This window comes from Euleptes europaea, chromosome 12 (assembly GCF_029931775.1).
Source record: "Euleptes europaea isolate rEulEur1 chromosome 12, rEulEur1.hap1, whole genome shotgun sequence".
Taxonomy (NCBI): domain Eukaryota; kingdom Metazoa; phylum Chordata; class Lepidosauria; order Squamata; family Sphaerodactylidae; genus Euleptes; species Euleptes europaea.
In genome coordinates, this window is record NC_079323.1 from 69,825,224 (window position 1) to 69,846,536 (window position 21,313).

Consider the following 21,313-nt stretch of genomic DNA (forward strand, 5'->3'; position numbering starts at 1 on the left):
GAGAGGAAACGGTTCTTAAATATGGGATACAACATGGATGTAGTGGATACTATGCTGGAGGCTTGGAGACCCTCCACGAAGAGAATCTATAATTGCTCATGGAAGGCGTTTGTGAGATGGTGTAGGAGAAAAGCAATAGATTTTCTTACTCCCAAGACCTCTCATATTCTGTCTTTCCTACAGGAGAGACTCAACCAAAAGCTCAAGCCATCCACATTGCGAAGACAGGTAGCAACAATCGCCACTGTAATCACTCAACTTGATGGTTTCGATCTGACAAAGCATCCACACATCAGGGCTTTCTTGAAGGGCACGACTCAAATTTCGCCTACAACAGTACAGAGTTTTCCAACGTGGCATCTACATGTAGTTTTATCGGCTTTGACGAAGGCGCCATTCGAGCCACTCAAAGAGGCCTCTTTAGCATTGGTCAAAATGAAGACCCTGTTCCAGGTGGCCGTTATGTCTGCTCGCAGGGTACAGGAGCTGGGGGGGCTTTCCATTAACAAGGGTTTGTGCGTGTTCCATAAGGATAAGGTTGTGCTACGCCCCAATCCCACGTTTAATCCAAAGGTGAATACCTTTTCCCACAGAAATCAAGAACTTCACCAGCCGTCATTCTGCCCTAATCCTACTTGTAAGAAAGAAAAGGACTGGAACACCTTGGATGTTAGAAGGGCCTTAAAAATATACATTGCATGCACAGAGCCGATTAGAAAGACTGAAGCGTTGTTTATCTCTATAGCTCCATCAAAAAAGGAAATAAGCTTTCCAAGTCTGCTGTAAGTCAAGTCATCAGGCAATGCACTGTTCAAGCCTACATGACCAACTGCATTCCAGTGCCTGCCGGAATTACTGCCCACTCCGTTTGTAGCACAGTGACCTCAGCAGCGTTCCAGAGGCAGGTATCTGTCGAAGACATCTGCAAAGCGGCGACGTGGACATCAATTTCAACCTTTGTCCGTCATTAAAGGATAAATGCCTTCTCATCAGCTGATGCAGCGTTAGGAAGGAGGGTGTTGCAGCAAGTGGGGCCAGAGTCATAATTCCCATTCAGTAGATGCGGACAGCTCTTGGAGGTCCCAGATTTGAAGATGCCCTTCCCTCAGTGGAGAATTAACCTTGTTTACTCACCGTGAAGGTTCCTTCTCTCTGAGGTAAGAAGGGCATCTTCCCTGCCCGGAAGATGGGACTGAAGAAATGGAAAACACAAGCACCTACCTTCCATCACGTATAAAAAAATAAAAAAGGAGAAGAGAAAAAAGATAACATATATCTTCAGAGTCTCTCACTTACTAACACCTCTGATAATTACTTCTGTCACTGATATCCAGTTCACAGTTGTTTACTTCTTGTTGTGTCTAGTTTTAAACATTAACAGTTTTTTGTTGGTTCTTGTAGGTTATCCGGGCTGTGTGACCGTGGTCTTGGTATTTTCTTTCCTGACGTTTCGCCAGCAGCTGTGGCAGGCATCTTCAGAGGAGTAACACTGAAGGACAGTGTCTTTCACTGTCAAGTGTGTAGGAAGAGTAATATATAGTCAGAAGGGGGTTGGGTTTGAGCTGAGTCATAGTTCCACATACAATGGTTCCACATTAACATACCACACCCTCATTAGCACATTATCTTGATACTTACAGGACAATGATCAGTACATTACATTTAATACTTTGCAGGACAATGACTCAGCTCAAACCCAACCCCCTTACTCTTCCTACACACTTGACACTGAGAGACACTGTCCTTCAGTGTTACTCCTCTGAAGATGCCTGCCACAGCTGCTGGCGAAACATTAGGAAAGAAAATACCAAGACCACCGTCACACAGCCCAGATAACCTACAAGAATCAATGAACCCCTGCTGTCTCACCGTGAAAGCCTTCGACAATATTCTGTTCTGTGTTTGGTCTGTTTCCTGTTTACACTATTAGCTTGGTAAGAGGATTCCTGCCTTTAGAACAGGAAACGGAAAGTCCTTCCTGCCTCCCCGGGCAAGCGGCGATAACCACCCAGATTTGAAGATGCCCTTCTTACCTCAGAGAGAAGGAACCTTCTCGGTGAGTAAACAAGGTTCATTTTATTAACCACAACGTAGAAATAAAATGAAGACTCTTACCTGGGGGCATTAATTTCATAAGGATGCGTGCACCATCTCTAAGAGGCGGCATATTTAAACTACTTCCTAGGTCTGCAACTTGCCAAAGAAATGAGATATATCTAGGATGCAGTGACATGATCTAAAATAAAAAATAAAACCTTGTCATGCAACATCAGTTCGTAACATTATATAAATAATTTGAATTCTGAAACAGTACTATCATTTTGAATGTATGTCTCTCCACTTACTACTCCAGGCAAGCAACTTTCAACTTCTGGGTTAGGACCATCACTATAGTGATTCCCATGGTTTCCAGGAGAACCAGTAGAGGAGTCAGAAGAACTATCAGGGCTTGAAGGCATATTGGAACTTATCTGGGTAAGCTTGGCTGTAATTAGCTGAAAATAAAATTGTGTAAGATCATAAAGTTTTATTATAAGTTGTAAATTCAAAGTTGTTTGAATGTGTTAATCTAGTTGGCTTCAACTTTTCACACGACAGCAGCATGAGATATGCTGAACTGCAAGTATGTGACAGGAAGTCACACATCAGTCACATGACAGGAAGAGGCAAAGTCAGTCAGTTTTAGCCTATGCTAAAAAGGAATCCTCCCCACTGCAAGGGCCTCCAGCAGTAGATTCTTCCAAAACAACCACACATGGTGCCTCCATAGGAGCATGCAACCCACCTAGTGAGGCTCCATAATCGAGCTGAGTGTCTTGACCCATGTTTTAAACAATAAATACTGCAGGCCTAGTCATCAAAAATACCACTATTTCAAATTGTGTTCATTTCAATAGGGAACCTACAAAACGGGACAGTTTATCAATGCATAATATTGAATAGTACTCACTGTTTTATCTTTTAGATTTAACTGTCCAATTAACTTTCTGTCATCTGCTGGATCTACTAGTTCACCTCCAATAAACAATTCTACTTTTGTATGTGCACTGTTGGCTTTAATGCGATTCAGAATGCAACGTCTGACTGAACCAATTGTGTCATTTGTATGAGACCAAACATCCAGATCTTCTACTTGCCGACCTTGGTTTGGGAAACGGACTACCAGAGAAATGTGTTTTCCACGAAAAGCTCTGGGAATACAGAAAAAAAGAGCATACTAATTAAAACAGGACAGCATGTTCAAACAACTTTAATAGTGTCAGAGTATATCCAGATAAGGTTAAAACAAACTTGAGAATGTGTAAATGAACACAATGGTTTCTACAAGCAGGGCATTAAGTGTCTGAATTCTCTTATGTTACAATCAAAGACTAACTTTTCAAAACTGGTAATTTTACAATGATCTGCACTTGCTGTCTGAACAACAAATACGTGACATGGGGTTGCTGATCATTTAACTTGGCTCTAAGGTTCAAGGTCTGGCAGGAAGAATGTAGTCACTGTAGGGAAGAAGCAAAGTTTCAAGCAGGGATATTAAGTAGCACTAAAATTAGGATTTAAAATTCAGAACTGGCTCAATTTGGATTAAAAATTTAAAAATTAAGAATTTCTCAGTAGTTGGAATTGTACTGTCAATAAAAGCTGCAAATTTTCATTAAAAATAAGGCAGCCTGCTGTTCAAAATGTTTTTCTCAGTCTAACTCCTTCCCCAGTGCATGTATAAGTGCCAGCCTGAAGAGCTGAGCAGATATGGCAAGTGCACAGCAGGTCCTGGTCATTAGGCAATGACTGCTATCTGGGGCACTGAATGCTTATAACATTTCTGCAGCCTTCCCCACACACCAGCCTTCTCCACCATGCCCATATTTTGCTCTGCTGGTGCACACTCCATATCAGAAAAATATTAGGAGTATACAAAGTCTATAGAATCTAGCACACCTTATCCTTAGGTCTAATATAATACCAAAGAAGTATAAATTAAACAGAATGCCGCCATAAAAGCCTACTGGTAGACCTGGCCTCCGGCTGAGTCCCATTGGGAGGCCAGGTCTACCCATTGGCTTTCTTGGCAGTAGACCTGGCCTCCGGAGGCCCATAGAAGCCAATTGGTGGACCTGGCCTCTGAAGGGGGACTTTTTTCCCCTCCTTGGAGTCCAGGTCTACTGCTAAGAAAGCCAGTGGGAAAAAGTAAGTAAGGTATCCATAAAATTAAATCATGACAATGATTGACAAACACTTAATCTGAACAATGTGAGCAAACTTCTAGATTCACAGACGCAGTAAACACATGAGAACATAAGAAAGGCCGTGCTGGATCAGACCAAGGCCCTTCAAGTCCAGCAGTCTGTACCCATAGTGGCCAATCAGGTGCCTCCAGGAAGCCCACCAGCAAGACCAGTGCAGCATCATTGTCCTGCCTGCATTCCATAGCACCTGATATAATAGGCCTGCTCCTCTGATCCTGGAGAGAATAGGCATGCATCATGTCTAGTATCCATTTTGATTAGTAGCCATGGATAGCCCTCTCCTCCATGAACAGGTCCACTCCCCTCTTAAAGCCCTCCAAGTTGGCAGCCATCACCACCTCCTGGGGCAGGGAGTCCCACCATTTAACCACGCATTGTGTGAAGAAATACTTCCTTTTATCAGTTTTGAATCTCCCACCCTCCAGCTTCAGCAGACAACCCCGAGTTGTAGCATTACGTGTCTCCCGGGTCGGGGGGCCCACCCCGAGCCCCGGGGGCTTCCCGCCACCCTCCACTTACCAAACAAGCCCCTGCGCTGGCTCCAAAGTGTGCCTCTTCCCGGCTTACAGGGACCCGCAGGCCCAGAAGACAACGGGGGAACTGAGTCGGCGCCGCAGAAGACGGGGCGCCGTGGCCCAGTGCCACTGCTGGGGACGCGCTGCCAAAGGAAGCCCGTCCTGCCCAACAGCTGATAGGCGGGCAGGCCCGGACCAGGAACCGCCCAGCCATCGTGCGGCTAGAGGGGAGGGGAGGCTTTAGCCTCCCAACCATTGAGGGCAAGGGAAAGGGGGACCCGGCCATTCTCCACGGCCGGTGTGGGGGGGAGACAGCATGCCTACTCGCCTGCTCTCTCGTGCTCGCACTCTCTCTCTCTCAGGTGCGCCGGCTCTGCAGCCCGGTTGCCGGCGCGAGCAACCAAGTTCAGAGAGCCGCACTCAAGGGGCCAAAGAGCCGCATGCGGCTCTCGAGCCACAGTTTGCTGACCCCTGCACTAAGGGATAGAATGGGAATCAAATGTAGAAAATTTTATTTGGAAACGGGCACAGGGAGAACTGTTTCAACATGCTGAAAATCAACAGTAAATGATCAGAGGATAGCTATGCCCACCTTTCAGATGAAAAGGGCAAATGTGAGTGTTCTGTTATCTGTGCCTGCTTCCATAAATACAGACAGACATCATTTCAGGAGGATCTTTTCACACTCCCCCTTCCCTCAGCACAACCAGACATTAATCAGGGAACACTCGGCTCCCTACCCCACTATTATTGGAGGCAGACTGTCTATGGAATATGTTTAACTTTCATTTCCAAGGCAGCCCACCCTACTTTCTTCATGATTCAACGGGATTCCCTCTATCTTATTCCAAATGTCTAGAGATGTCCAAGATTATGGAAACTTTGCAGGTACTGGAGAACAGTTTTTTGGGACAAAATGAAAATTTAAATATTCGTATTACTCCATCAAACCTAAACTAGCCTTTACTATTTTAACAGCATAAAATGCATCACTTATAAGTTAGTTACCATATAAAATTATACTATTTGGCGTATTTATGGGATTTCAAAGTACAAATGTTTTCGTTTTCTACAAGCAAAACTACAGATATATCTGGTATTTGAGAGGGACCTGCAAACGAATGCACCCTACAATAACAGAACATGTAACTTAATTTTTGCCATCTTAAAGGTAGAAAGACATAAATGTTAAATTTGGAAAAATAAGTATTTGGACAGAAACAGTCTCATACAGGCACAATAGAACTAGCAGCATATTTGAATGTTTAACTTTATAATAGCGATTCTTTGATAATGTATTAAACATTATACCATGTTCATTGTTGCTAAAATTATTCATTTTTAACATGTAATTGAAATATGTTTTATATGTCTACAGCAGGGATGAGGAACCCCCGGCTGTAGCCCGCAGACTCTTCTGCGGAAGCCGCCGCCATTGCTGCCACAGGGCTGCCCATGTGTTTGTGTGTGTGGGGAAGCCAAGAAGGCTTCTCCCCGAACGCTCCTGGCCGGGCGTGCATGTGGGTGTGTGTGTGTGTGTGTGTGTGTGAGGGCAGGGGGAAGCCGCGCTCCCCTATCGCTCCTGTGATCACTTTCTCCCTGATCGCTCCCGCGGCTGGGAGCGTGCGTGCGGGAGCTGGGAACCCCTCCCTTTCTCTTTTTCCCTCCCTCTCTTTCCTTCCTTCTTTCCCTCCCTCCCCTTCCTTCTCTGCATAGCCTCTCCTAGGGTTGCCAACCTCCAGGTGGTGGCTGGAGACCTGGCAACCCTAGCCTCCCCCCGGATGGGAGATCTACGCCTGGTATGGCCCCCGAATGATGTTACAAATATGCAAATGGCCCTTGGCAGGAAAAAGGTTCCCCACCCCTGGTCTACAGTATACACAGACATTATCTAATGCTGTCAATTATCTTATATAAAAATTCATGCTATATATTTTGAGTGAGCAAAATAACTTCTTGAACAGCATTTAATCAATTTTAGAAAGAGTTTTCTTCATTGTGCTTACAATTTCCCAACTTTTCCACTGAGAAAAAACTAAAAGTCCTTGGTGGACTTCTGAATACGCAGATCCTAATTGAATATCCTAGTTTCAAGGATACATTTTAAAAGCCTATCTAATGATTTGCATACTAGAAAAACCAAGAATAATTTTTTTACTTGTAAAAGAAGCAGTTTGATTTTTGCTTACACACATTAAATCTGGCACTTACAATTCTACTATCATGGTGCACAGAAATTATGAAAACATTCACAAAATGAATATGACTCATTCTCAGTAATTATGAGATTTCCACAAACCTTGACATTGGCAGAATTGTTCGTTCTTCATGATAATCACTGTCACATTCATTTATATATTCCCTCAAGACAGTCAAAACTCGCACCATTCGTATTGCTTCTTGTCTTGCACAATTAATACTGTCTTTATCTCCATCTAGCACGCACAAAGTATCATAGGAGGCTTTCAAGCGATCAAAACAGGACTGAATGAAGTCTTCATGGATTACTACCTATAGGAAAACCAAAGAAACTAGAACTATTATTCCAGGAAATCAGTATTATGCAGTTATTAAAAAGTATCCTGAAAATTCCATAATACGGTTAGAAAACCACACGAAAACCAGCCAACATGCTTTGAAAAGCATCGGGTCTGTGCCATCACTGTTAAACACATCTACAGTGAGGGAAAAAAGTATTTGATCCCCTGCTGAATTTGCCCGTTTGCCCTCTGACGAAGAAATGACCAGTCCATAATTTTAATGGTAGGTCTATTGTAGCTGTGAGAGACAGAATAACAACAGGAAAAATCCCAGAAACCCAGAAGACAAAAGTAAGAGATTGATGTGCATTATAATGAGTGAAATAAGTATTTGATCCCGTATCAACCAGCCAGATTCGATCCCCTATCAACCAGCCAGAAGTCAGGCTACCTGGTATCTTCACTGTATGTAACGAGCTGAGATTAGAAGCACCTGCTGTAAGGGAGAGGTCTTACCTGTAATCCCAGCTCGTTACAGTACCTGTACAAAAGACACCTGTCGACAGAAGCAATCAATCCATCAGATTCCAAACTAGCCACCATGACCAACACCAAAGAGCTGTCCAAGGATGTCAGGGACAAGATTGTAGACCTGCACAAGGCTGAACTGGGCTACAAGACTATTGCCAAGCAGCTTGGTAAGAAGGTGACAACAGTTGGTGCAATAATTCGCAAATGGAAGAAACACAAAATAACTGTCAACCTCCCTCGGTCTGGGGCTCCATGCAAGATCTCATCTCGTGGAGTTGCAATGATCATGAGAATGGTGATGAAGCAGCCCAGAACTACACAGGGGGAACTTGTCCATGATCTCAGGGCAGCTGGGACCATAGTCACCATGAAAACAGTTGGTAACACACTACGCCGTGAAGGACTGAGATCTTGAGAGCCTGCAAGGTCCCCTTGCTCAAGACAGCACATGTACAGGCCCGTCTGCAGTTTGCCAATGCACATCTGAATGACCCAGAGGAGAACTGGGTGAAAGTGTTGTGGTCAGATGAGACCAAAATCGAGCTCTTTGGCATCAACTCAACTCGTCGTGTTTGGAGGAGGAGGAATGCTGCCTACGACCCCAAGAACACCATCCCCACTGACAAACATGGAGGGGGACATATTATGCTTTGGGGGTGTTTTTCTGCTAAGGGGACAGGACACCTTCATCGCAACGAAGGGACAATGGACGGGACCATGTATCGTCAAATCTTGGGTGACCACCTCCTTCCCTCAGGCAGGGCTTTGAAAATGGGTCGAGGATGGGTATTCCAGCATGACAATGACCCAAAACACACAGCCAAGGCAACAAAGGAGTGGCTCAAGAAGAAGCACATTAAGGTCCTGGAGTGGCCTAGCCAGTCTCCAGACCTTAATCCCATCAAAAATCTGTGGAGGGAGCTGAAGGTTTGAGTAGCTACACATCAGCCTCAAAATCTTACTGACCTGGAGAGGATCTGCAAAGAGGAGTGGGACAAAATACGTCCTGAGATGTGTGCAAACCTGGTGGCCACCTACAAGAAACGTCTGACCTCTGTAATTGCCAACAAGGGTTTTGCCACCAAGTACTAAGTCATCTTTTGCAAAGGGATCAAATACTTATTTCACTCATTATAATGCACAACAATCTCTTACTTTTGTCTTCTGGGTTTCTGGGGGTTTTCCTGTTGTTATTCTGTCTCTCACAGCTACAATAGACCTACCATTAAAATTATGGACTGGTCATTTCTTCGCCAGAGGGCAAACGGGCAAATTCAGCAGGGGATCAAATACTTTTTCCCCTCACTGTAACTGACTGAGATATCTAGTATACAGCTAGCTTCAATGTAAGCAGCATTCTAATAAAGCTACAAAGCAATTGACTAACACTGGGGCAAAAATCCTGACTTTGCTGATGGGGTCTGAACTGGTTGAAACCAAAATATGTTGGTGTTGTATTGGATAACTGGATGAAAACGTCATCTCAGTGTCTGGCAACAGTAAAAAAAAAATGCAAACTCCATGCTGAGGATTATTGGGCAAGGGATTGGAAATAAAATGGTCATTGGAACACCATTGTATAGAACTATAGTGTAGCCTCAATTGGAACACTGTGCATTGTTCTGGTTCCTGCATCTCAATAAGGATATTTCAGACCTGGAAAAAGACCAGACGAGAGCAACCCAAGATGATTAATGGGTTGAACCACCTTTTCTATAAGGAAAGGCTGAAGAGTCTGAGACTTACCAGTTTAGAGGACAAGGGAGACATGATAAACATCTATAAAATAATGCATGGGGTGGAAAAATTGGACAGAAAGCGCTTTTTCTCCCTTCCACAGTACTAGAACTTGGGAGCACCTGATGAAGTTGATGAGTAACAGGTTTAGGACAGACAAAAGGAAATGTTTCTTTATTCAACAAGTAATTACATTGTGGAATTCACTGCCAGTGGACATAGTGATGGTCATGAGCACTGATGACTTTAAAGGGGATTTAGGCAGATTCGTGGAAGATAGATACATCAATGGATACCAGCTCTTGTGAGTAAAGGGAACCACCATACACACACCTCTGAATACCAGTGCTAGCAGGCACCATGAGGGCAATACCCTGGCCTCTATGCCTTGTCTGTTGGCACTACAGGGCAACTGGTTGGCCACTGCGTGAAACAGGATGCTGGACTAGATGGACCGCTGGATTTATCCAGCAGGGCTCTTGTAATGTTCTTAAAATATGCCATGAAAGGAGGCTTGGATGCATGGGTAGCACAGACAACCACCACCTATAATAAACTTGGAAGTTCTTTCAACATTTCACCTGATTAACTTGTAACCTTGGTCCAAGGTTGGTATAGATCTCCTTCAGTAGATCTATTGCTCGACTGGCAATGTCATCATTTCCTTGAATCACAACCTAAGGTAGCAATATAAAGCATTTAGTCCTTTATTGTAAACATTCTCAATGCATAGAATCTCTATAGTGCAGCCACAAAAAAGTTATTCAATGGTATTGTACTTAAATCTCTTCATTCCTGTTTTTTAGTTTGGGTTATGGGACATTGCATAATTCACCAGGGATTATACAACTGCTACACTTTGAATTCTATGGATTATTTTTAATGATCTCTAAAACACTTCTTTCATCTACTGTACAGCTATATGGTTTCACATTTGCCACAATCTATATTGCAGCATCTCTACCAAAATGCTGGGCACACTGCCCAGCACAAAGAACCCTGAATGCACAGCGTCCCTGTTGCTAGCTATGTAGCAGAAACCAGCAGGGAAAGGAGTTCACAAAGTTCTTTCCCTTCCAAAGCTGACAGCAAGACTATTCTGCTATATGTACAGAATACAATAAATTGTGCCTAACGCATCATCTTTGGTAAAACTGAGCTGTTCAAGAGAAGCAATTACTACCAGTTAACACCCATTCGAGGGGTGGTGGTGGGGTAACAATCATTTTACTTCGGCAGCAACAGACTGCTTGACACAAAGCCATTTCAAATTCAGGGAACCAGCTCCTAGACACTTCTCTTGTGCTGAACTGCAGTACCAAACCTTTATCATGCCTTTCATGAGTCATAAAGAGACTCTGTATTTCCAAACATATGGTTTTAGAAGATGGATTTATCTATGTAGGCAAAGTTCAGCTGAAATCTTGCTTTTTAAAAGCCTGCCAATATTTAAAACATCAGGATTGAAGCCATTAATACTAATGAATGATAGTTTTCTTTCTTGGTTCTTAATCTAATCTAATCTAATCCAGAAAATAGAAAAACTGCCCATACAGAAGTAGAATACACATTAAAATATTATACAAAAGAATATGATCTGTTTCCAGACAAAGTGATTGCAGTCAAAACTGCAATCATACAGAAGGTTCCAGTGAACAAGACTGTGTCAACATCATTGTGTAAAACACAAAACTGACAAAGTTAACCAACTTTGGGTAGCATTCTTATTTAAGAGTCCACAAGCTTCGATGGGTCATGGCAGCCAGCTAATATTTGTGATGGACACAGGCCCTTCCCCAAGCATTGACAAATGGGAGTGTCATTGCTGCAACAAGATCTGTCTGAGCACTGCACAACATCAAGGATAAAGTCTCACTTTTCTCCCATGGCTGGAAATGGGAAGGTCCTCCCCTCTGAACTCCCCTTGGAAACACTTTGAAATAGCCTCTCACCTGTCTCTCACTTCATACCAAGGGAAGCTATTGCAGAAGTCAGCTATAAAGGTAAAGGTCCCCTGTGCAAGCACCGGGTCATTCCTGACCCATGGGGTGATGTCACATCTCGACGTTTACTAGGCAGACTTTGTTTACGGGGTGGTTTGCCAGTGCCTTCCCCAGTCGTCTACACTTCAGCTATAAGGTTGCAGAATTCAGCTATAGCAAGGCAAGCTCTTGTAGAATTCAGCTAAATGCATTGGAAACTGCATTTGTAGAGCCATGCTCTTCCTTACCAAAATTATCTCACTTGAGCATCCAGGGGAAATTTTGCCTTTCTGTGCCAGAGCCTTCAAGAACTAAGGGGATCTTTTACTCTCCCCACCCCAAGAGAGTAATCCCTGCACTTAATGCCAAGACTGCTTCTTCCCTCACTATACATTAACCACACACATCTACATACCTGGAATCAGTGAATGAATTTATAAAAAGAAGGAGGAATTTGCAGCAGGCGTCACTTATGAATATCCCATTTTAATTAGCTTCAGAAACCCCCAAAGCACATTTTTATGTTTGAGGTGTTGACAAGTTGTATTCTGTGACTTCCTAGGTTCCATTTCTATACAAATACTATTCTAAGAACTGAGAAATCATTACCAGAACATGAGATAAAGTTCCAAGGAAAGTTTTTTTTAAAAAAATATTGTCGAAGGCTTTCACGGTCAGAGTTCATTGGTTCTTGTAGGTTATCCGGGCTGTGTAACCGTGGTCTTGGTATTTTCTTTCCTGACGTTTCGTCAGCAGCTGTGGCAGGCTTCTTCAGAGCAGCAACACTGAAGGACAGTGTCTCTCTTTTTTTTAATTAACTCAATAATGTATAGCTGGATAATATCCACTAGTCCTACACTGATCACTGGCCTTGCCATTGTTCTTCTCCCCTCCACATCCCATTGATTTATGATGACCCCCCCTTCCAAAATATACCCATAGCCCAACCAAGAAGCTTTTGGCTTCCAGCCTGGCTCCACATACTATGATTGCTTCAAGAAGCATTTTGCTGCTATGCTGGCGGCACAGAACAAGCTTCAGCATCTTTGTAAAAGATCTATATGGCAACCTCTCACCACCCTCAACAAAGGAAGAAGGAAATCGTTTTTCACCTAAACATTATGCCCTGAACAAAGCAAAAACACAATTCACAAATTATATTATGAAAACTTAACCCCAAAGTCTCCAGCATTGTGCAACTCAAAACTGTGTTATCGTCACTGGACTACTGAATGTTGCACTTACCCTCCAAAGATAATCTAATCCTATTAACTCCAAATCATCCATCATATAGGCTCGTCTCTTTGCAACCAGCTTTCCTTCTCGACAATTCACAGCTTTGAAGAAACGTTCAAAACATTTCATTCCATTTTCTGTTAACAGTGATGGGTCCAACTGAAGAACATTGTTTTCAAAGAAGTCTTTATTAATATCAGGGTCTAAATCAGGTTCATCTCCCATAAGCTTGGAATACCATTTAAAACAGGCTTCACGATCACATAGATAAACTGCATTTTCAGCTAAACACTTCCATATTTGCTTTGCCTGAGGAGCACAGAGCCACAGTTGACCATCCTTCAATAAAAATCTTGCACAAGAAAAGAAACAAGTAGTAATTAGAATCTGACATATTTGCAAAATCTTAAATATACAAAAGCAGTGACACCAAAGTACAACCAAACCCTCTTGACTGTGCCCATATGCCAAACATTAATTACATAGATGGCATAATTTCTACGATACCGTAAACCTGACATTTTGCTTATAACTACAGCTTTACTCATGCAAGTCAATCTAGCTGTAAATGAAAATCAGAATTTCAGAAAGTTGACTGCCTAGAAAAAATTCCAAAAGTATAAAAATAGAATAGTAGTACCTATAATGTATGTGTATATAATCATAAATAGCATCTGATTCATACAGTCTATAGGTTTCTAATATAAATCCAATTTTACTAGTATATATTGTACAAAAAATTAGCTTCAAAATTACTATTGATTGTCTCAGTTTAACAATTTCCAATGTCCAACACAGTATGTAAATGTATATACATAGTATTTCTTTTCAGTTATAGAACTTTTTTGTTAGTTACTCAAAAAGATGTAAAATACAGAGTAAAGTCCAATATCACATAAGTTCAACAAGAAATGTTTTATTTAACTGTTTGAGATTTCTCTACAAGTTGAAATATTATCAGGTAGTTAGTTCATCAGGTGAAGTTCAGAAGAATCAAAGTATTATATTTTCTTACAGAATAAAGTACTATATCAAATAGGTACAACGAGGAATAGAAATAATCATACCTAAACGTAATAGAAACCATGAAACTTTAATTACTCAGATAGGGAATTAGTAACTAGTGTGCTAAGAAGGTCGATACAGCATGAGAGACGCCACAGAAGCTAACAGAACCTCGGGTATTATAGTTAACTATTTAGCAGCCTATTAATATTTTTTACTTAATGATATTCTAACGAGGATCATTTTTACCCAGATAGCAATGTTTATGAAAGAATTATAGAACAGTTAACATACAAAAAATATACTCTAAGTAAGGTAAAAACCTTTTATCAAAAAATTTGTAGACTTTTACACCATTCCATTTATAAAAAATTCTTTAAAAATACTTACTGATTAAAGTTACTTTAAAATAAATGTATTTTTATTAGAATACATGGTATTCACTGATGAAGTAATCCAACAAAACAAGTGAAACCTGAAAACTTGTCTTGTGAACTTTACCTGAAGAATTAACTACCTGATGACTCTAGTGAACAAGATTTCAATTTATAGAGAAATTTCAAACAGTTATAGAAAATATTCCTCGTTGTACCTATTTGATATAGTACTTTATTCTGTAAGAAAATATAATACTTTGATGCTTCTGAACTTTACCTGATGAATTAACTACCTGATAATATTTCAACTTGTAGAGAAATCTCAAACAGTTAAATAAAACATTTCTTGTTGAACTTATGTGATATTGGACTTTACTCTGTATTTTACATCTTTTTGAGTAACTAACAAAAAAGTTCTATAACTGAAAAGAAATACTATGTATATACATTTACAAACTGTGTTGGGCGCTGGAAATTGTTAAACTGTGACAATCAATAGTAATTTTTGAAGCTAATTTTTTGAACTAGTAAAAATTGGATTTATATTAGAAACCTACAGACTGTATGAATCAACTGCTATTTATGACTATATACACATAAATTATAGGTACTACTATTCTATTTTTATACCTTTGTTATTGAAAAAAATCCAAGCAGTTTCGATAACCTTGTATTACCCATTTTTAGACCAGTTTTATTGGATAGCTTTTAGTCCACTAGTGCCGGCACCCGGGCCACTAGAGCTGCCAAGAGAGGCGGGGACTCCGGCGTTGGTGTGCCCATGCCGACTTCCCTGCCTTGGTGTCCCTAACTTTGGAGGCGCTGCGGCAGCACCTTGGCCACACTGTCTCTAGTTGCCGAAAGGCTCAGGAATGAGCTGTTAGATGCCTTAACTCAAGATCGAACCCAGTCCATGCACACTCATAGCTACGTATTAAATGCTTCAAATACAAATCTGACATTCAAAAACCTTCTGCTGCCCATTCTGGCACCTGCCTGGTTTTATTTTCATAGGCAGTGACAAGAGAGTACTTGGCCAATATGCAACTGACAGAGACTTAATCCAAACAAAACAATTAGCTGATCTTCCCAAACAGGGCTGTTTGAATTGCCATTTAAGAAGGCCATTCCATAATTCAAGAATACAGAAAAGCTGCCGCTTTAGTCAGTGTTACTACAGTATACCAGTGATCTCCTGTGATGCCAGTGTAATTGATAAGTCTTGGTATTTCATGGTATACTGACAGTTCCAAGCTAGGCACTCACTTGGGAATATTCAATCTCTATCCTTATAGACTATCTGCTATGAGATTACAAAACAAAAACTTAGGGCACATTCTACTTGCATTTTGTTACATTGTCCAAAAATGTAATGCATCAAATCACAAATATCATATTGTAGTTAAACTGAACAAAAATAAAAGGGCATTTCAAAATGTCAAATATATATTACTGAATATTTTCATCCAATGTAAATCAAGTTTTACTCAAACCAACCTTAAGAAGTTCAGCCGCTCCTGGACCTCTTGCACATGGCTGTACCTACTTCCTGGTCTTACAGTTTGTGGATCATATTCTCCATGTTCTGTAAATTTAATATAATTTGTTGTTACAGAAGAAAAAGCCTAAGTGAGACCTATGTAATACTTAATTTTTTTCTGCAAACTATGTAACAAGGGAATTCAACAATGCATCATTCACTAATGACTACTTTATCGGGTTTAACTTTAAATTAGAATTATTTATGTCATTTGCATTTTATTTTAATCCTGAGCCTACTATTCATTTTTGCAAATTAAATTACACACAACGCACATTCCAGCCAAAATTCTAAATTACTTCAGACAAGTCTGTAAGATTACCAAAAGTTACTTAGTCAGACCACCCTTTTGGGTGGTGAGGGGGTTTGTGTGTGTCAGGGAAGCTGAGAGCAATACCGTATGGGGTCTAGACTCTATCAATAGACTAAACTCCTAGCAGAGTCACTCAAGATGGAATGGTCTCAGCTGACACACCAGACGAAGATGCATCCATCCCCTTCAGGGATCAATGGCCACATCCACAGAAGAGAACAGGCAGTTCCAATGGTGACGGGGGCAGAGGAATCCTTGAAGGTTAGCTACTGGGCAGCAGCAGTAGTGGAAGGTGAGGATCTTTCATAGACAACGGCAGTGCCACTACAGCTAACCTTGGTTAGTACTGCGCAGAAGGCAATGGCAAACCACTTCTGACCAACCTTTACCTTGAAAACCCATTTGCGAACAGAGTTTGCCCCTGTGGGAATGGTGAAATTGAATCCCTTGTGCATGTCCTTTTCAATTGTTGTTTTTATGCTTGTAGCCAATCCCAATTCATTGACCCACTGTTCGTAAACAGGGAATGGCTCTCTGGCGAAATAAGGATAACCTATCTTATGACCGCACAAAACCCAAAAATAATTGAATCAGTGGCAAGGTTCTTACAGCTAGCAATCAGGTATCATGAATGGTGTGAAGCTTTCCTTAATGGCTGATTTGGGATGGTTTTATCCAATTTAATTTATTTGTACTCGGGTTTTATCCAAATGTATGTTCTTCCTTTTTATATGCCAATAAAGGCTTGTGTTGTGCTGTTGTACCTTGAAAACCCTATGATAAAACAACCCAAAATAGAAAAAGATATAGTGATGGAAGATGGGACGCCCAGGTTGGATGGCACTCAATAAGCTACTGGGGAAGAGCAGAGGACAAGAACGAGTAGAGCTGCTCTTAATGACGCAATTGGACTAAAGCCGAAAGGATGTTCAGTGGTTGACATGAATGGATGCAAAAGGAAAGCTGTTCGATGCATTTAATAGGAACATTGTATGTGAGAAGCATGAATCAGGGTAAGCTTGAAATTGTAAAACAAGAAATGGAATGTTTAGACATTTCAATCCTGGGAGTAAGTAAACTAAAGTGGACTGGATTAGGACATTTGCAATCAGAAAATCACAAAGTGTTTTACTCAGGGAATGACAAAAGCAGAATAAATGCTTTAATAGTGAGGCAAGATTTAGCAAAGGCAGTCAGGAGCTATAACGCAAAGTCTGACCAAATAATATCAATCAGACTTCAGGGAAAGCCTATTAACATAAGCATCATTCAAGTTTATGCCCCAACTACAGATGCTGCTGAGGAAGAGACGGAAAGTTTTTATGCACGTGTTCAGGAAGGAATTGATCACACACCTAAACAAGATAAGCTGATAATCATAGGTGACTGGAACGCAGAAGTAGGAAACAAAGCAGAATCAAATGTTGTTGGCAGATTTGGGCTAGGAGCACGGAATGAAGCAGGGGAACAACTCATAGAATTCTGTGAAGACAACAATTTGTTCATTGCAAACACATGCTTCAGCCAAACACGTAAGACGATTGTATACATGGACATCACCAGACGGCCAGTATAGAAATCAAATAGATTACATAATTGGAAGCAGAAGATGGAGAAGCTCTATTCTCTTGGCAAAAACAAGACCAGGAGATATTATCAAGGAAGAATGTGCACAGACTATTCCTGTAGCCAAAAGAAATGAAAAGCCTTGATGGATGTCTGAGAAAACTCTTAAAATTGCCAAAGATAGACAAGAAGCAAAAGTAGGTGACAGAAACAGAATCAAAAGTCTAAGTGCAATGTTCCAGCGATTCGCACATAGAGACAAACAGAACTGTTGTAATAACCAGTGTAAAGAAATAGAAGAGAACAGCCAAAAGGAAGAACAAGAGATCTGTTCCACAAGATCCAAGAAATCAAAGATAAATTTAAAGAATGGTTAGGCATGCTGAATGTTCAGCATGGAAATACATTAACTGAACAGGACAAAATAAAGAAAAGGTGGGAACAATACACTGAAGAACTATACAGAAGAGATGAAAGGATGACTGATTCATTCCACTAAGAATCTTTTGAAGAAGAACCTAGAGTTTTAGAAAGTGAAGTGAAACTGCACTGAGAGCAATTGGGAGAAACAAATCACCAGGAGCAGATGGGATATCAATAGAGCTATTCCAAGCCATAGAAACGGAGTCCATCAAAATCTTTTTTTTTTATATATATATAAATTTTATTGGGTTTTATGATAGAAATTTTCCATTGCATTAAACAACATCTATAACAATATCGAATTTCAATTCTAACCTAAAGTTGTTATAATTCCATATCATATAATAAAAAAGAGAAAAGAAAAAAGAAAAAAAGAAATGGAAAATTTTTTGACTTCCCCATCACCTCTATCTGCCTCTTAATAAAAAGTTCATCCCGTCATAGGTAATCTAATCTTGATAAAATATCAATACCATATATAAAAAACCATAATCTGTTAGTAAATATAATTATGCTTATTCAATATAAAAAAAAAATCAAAAATAATCCTCTGGATCAGATTAGAAAATATTCTTCCATTCTTCCCAATTTTAACTCATATTCACAATAATGCATCCACGCCCCCCATTCCCCCAAAAACCGAACGTCATTTTCTTCATTTAGAATAGCTGTGAGTTTTGCCATTTCTGCCACTTCAAACATTTTAACAATCCAGTCTTTTTTCTCTGGAGTTTCTAGCCCTTTCCATTTCGCTGCATAAAGCAGTCTCGCAGCTGTTGTGGCATATATCAAAAAGGTTCTTTGTGTTGCTAAGTCGTCTGGAATCATACTCAATAACATCATTTCTGGTGTTTTGGATATATTCTTTTGTAGTATTAATCTCAGTTCGTTATAAATCATGTCCCAGAAGTCTTTGGCTTTGTCACAGGTCCACCACATGTGATAAAAGGAACCAATTTCTTTGTTACATTTCCAACAAGTAGGGGACATCGTTTTATAAATCTTTGCAATTTTCTTGGGTGTTAGATACCATCTATACATCATTTTGTAGATGTTTTCTCGCACTGACTGTGCTTTTATTCCTTTTAAATCTTTAGACCATAATTTTCCCATTTATTTAAAACAATATCATGTCCCACATTTTGAGCCCAATCGATCATAGTTGGTTTAATCGTGTCCTGCTCACAGTATATTGTTAAAAGGAGATTATACATTTTAGAAATCAGCTTTGTATTATTGTCTAGTAGAATCCTTTGAAAAGGAGATTTTTCTTTAGAGAAACCTTTTTTTGCATCTTGTACAAAAACTGATTTGATTTGGTAATATTGAAGCCATTGTAAATCATCCTTAAGCAGTTGAAAGTCTTTTAGTGAGCATTTCTTTCCTTCCCAATTAATTAGATCTTGATAAGTAATAAATTTGTCTGGTCTAAGTGGGCGCAAAGTTAGCATTTCTTGGGGCGATATCCACATCGGTGTTTCTGGTTCCAAAATGTGTTTATATCTCATCCAAATACGAAGTAGAGAGGACCTGATTATATGATTACGAAATGTTGCTTGTAATTTAATTTTATCATACCACAAATAACCATGCCATCCACTTAAGTTATTATAACCTTCCAAGTCTAGCAAACGTACATTTGACAAATTCATCCAGTCTTTTAGCCATACTAAAGCTACCGCTTCAGCATAGAGTTGAAAGTTAGGCAGTGCTAACCCTCCTCTAGTTTTTAGATCCACCAAGTATTTATAAGCAGTCCTTGGTTTTTTTCCTTGCCAGATGAAGTTTGAAATGTCTTTCCTCCAAGTTTCAAAATATTTTGTTTGTGATATTATTGGTAAATTTTGGAATAAGAAGAGCATCCTCGGTAAGACATTCATTTGGATCGTTGAGATACGTCCCATTAATGACAATTTTTTGTTTGACCATATAATCATATCAGTTTTAATCTTACCCCATAACTTGAGGTAATTGTTGGTTAACAAATCTTTATTCTTTGCAGTGATCCAAATTCCCAGGTATTTAACTTTGTTAGCTTTCTCCCAGCCAGTATATGATATAAATTCCTGTTGTTGTATTTCCGATAAATTTTTAAATATTATCTTTGTTTTTTCTTGATTCACTTTAAAGCCTGATACTTTTCCAAAATCATCCAAAGTCTCCTGAAGTATATTCATTGACTGTGTTGGGTTTTCCAAAATTAGCAGTAGGTCATCCGCGAATGCTCTCAACTTAAATTCATGTTTTTTTAATTCTTAGCCCGCGGATGTCCTCCATACTTCTTAGTTTCACACATAGCGGTTCCAACACCAACAAAAATAAAAGTGGAGACAAGGGACATCCCTGTCTAGTCCCTTTCGTGATTTGGCAGTTATCTGACATTGATTCATTAACCAAAATTTTAGCTTGTTGGGAGGTATAAATAGCCGATATACCTTTCTGAAAACGATCTCCAAAATTCAATTTATCCAAAATCCGTTTCAAAAAGTTCCAAGAGACCATATCAAAGGCTTTTTCTGCATCCAAAAATACAAAAGCCGCAGTTTGTTGAATATTATGGTCATAATATTTCAGTGAATCTAGTAAAATTCTTACATTGTCTTTTATTTGCCTTCCTGGTATAAAACCTGCTTGGTCCTCGTGTATAAGATCCTTAATAAATTGCTTTATCCTACATGCCAAAACCGAAGCAAAAATTTTGTAATCCACATTTAAGAGCGATATAGGTCTGTAATTAGATGTTTTTTCTGGATCTCTTCCTTCTTTGGGTATCAGTGATATAAATGCGTGTGACCAAGTCTCCGAGGATGTTCCCTCGTCCAAAATTGCATTGTAAAGTGAAACAAAAAATCCAACTAAATTGTCACTAAATGTTCTATAAAATAGTGCAGTAATTCCATCTGGTCCAGGTGTTTTATCCGTTTTTTGTCTCAGTATTGCTTCTTGTATTTCTTCCCTTGTTACTGGAGCTTCAATACATTCTCTCTGGGTCATTGACAAAGCTTTCATCTGTATTGAGTTTAGAAATTTATCTATTTTCTGTTTTGGAGTATTTTCTTTCTGATATAACTTAGAGTAAAATGAAACAAATTCTTTCTGAATTTCTGAAGTTGAATAAACTGGTCCTTTAGCACTTTGGATTTTTGTTATAATCTTCTTTTGAAATGAGTCCTTCAGTTGTGTTGCTAAAAATTTTCCTGGTTTATTTGCATATTCAAAATACTTTTGTTTAGCAAGTTTCAGATTTTTATTCATTTCCTCCATTATTACCAAATTTAATTGGTGTTTAGATGCAGAAATCTGTATTTGAATTTCTCTTCTCTCCTCTTCCTGTGTTACCATTACCAATTTCTGCTCCAAA

General features: G+C 39.9%; 1 protein-coding gene across 1 annotated transcript in view; it reads right to left on the reverse strand.

Annotated features, from left to right (window-relative positions):
• The window catches only part of USP9X (ubiquitin specific peptidase 9 X-linked), a 159,381-nt gene that overhangs the window by 82,022 nt on the left and 56,046 nt on the right, over window positions 1–21,313 (reverse strand). The window contains exons 14-20 of the mRNA XM_056858694.1: window positions 15,608–15,695; window positions 12,738–13,080; window positions 10,092–10,187; window positions 7,062–7,273; window positions 2,951–3,191; window positions 2,346–2,495; window positions 2,116–2,236 (exon numbers count right to left, since the gene is read on the reverse strand). Of these exons, the coding sequence (XP_056714672.1) occupies window positions 2,116–2,236; window positions 2,346–2,495; window positions 2,951–3,191; window positions 7,062–7,273; window positions 10,092–10,187; window positions 12,738–13,080; window positions 15,608–15,695 (1,251 nt within the window). The remainder of the gene's footprint in view (window positions 1–2,115; window positions 2,237–2,345; window positions 2,496–2,950; window positions 3,192–7,061; window positions 7,274–10,091; window positions 10,188–12,737; window positions 13,081–15,607; window positions 15,696–21,313) is intronic.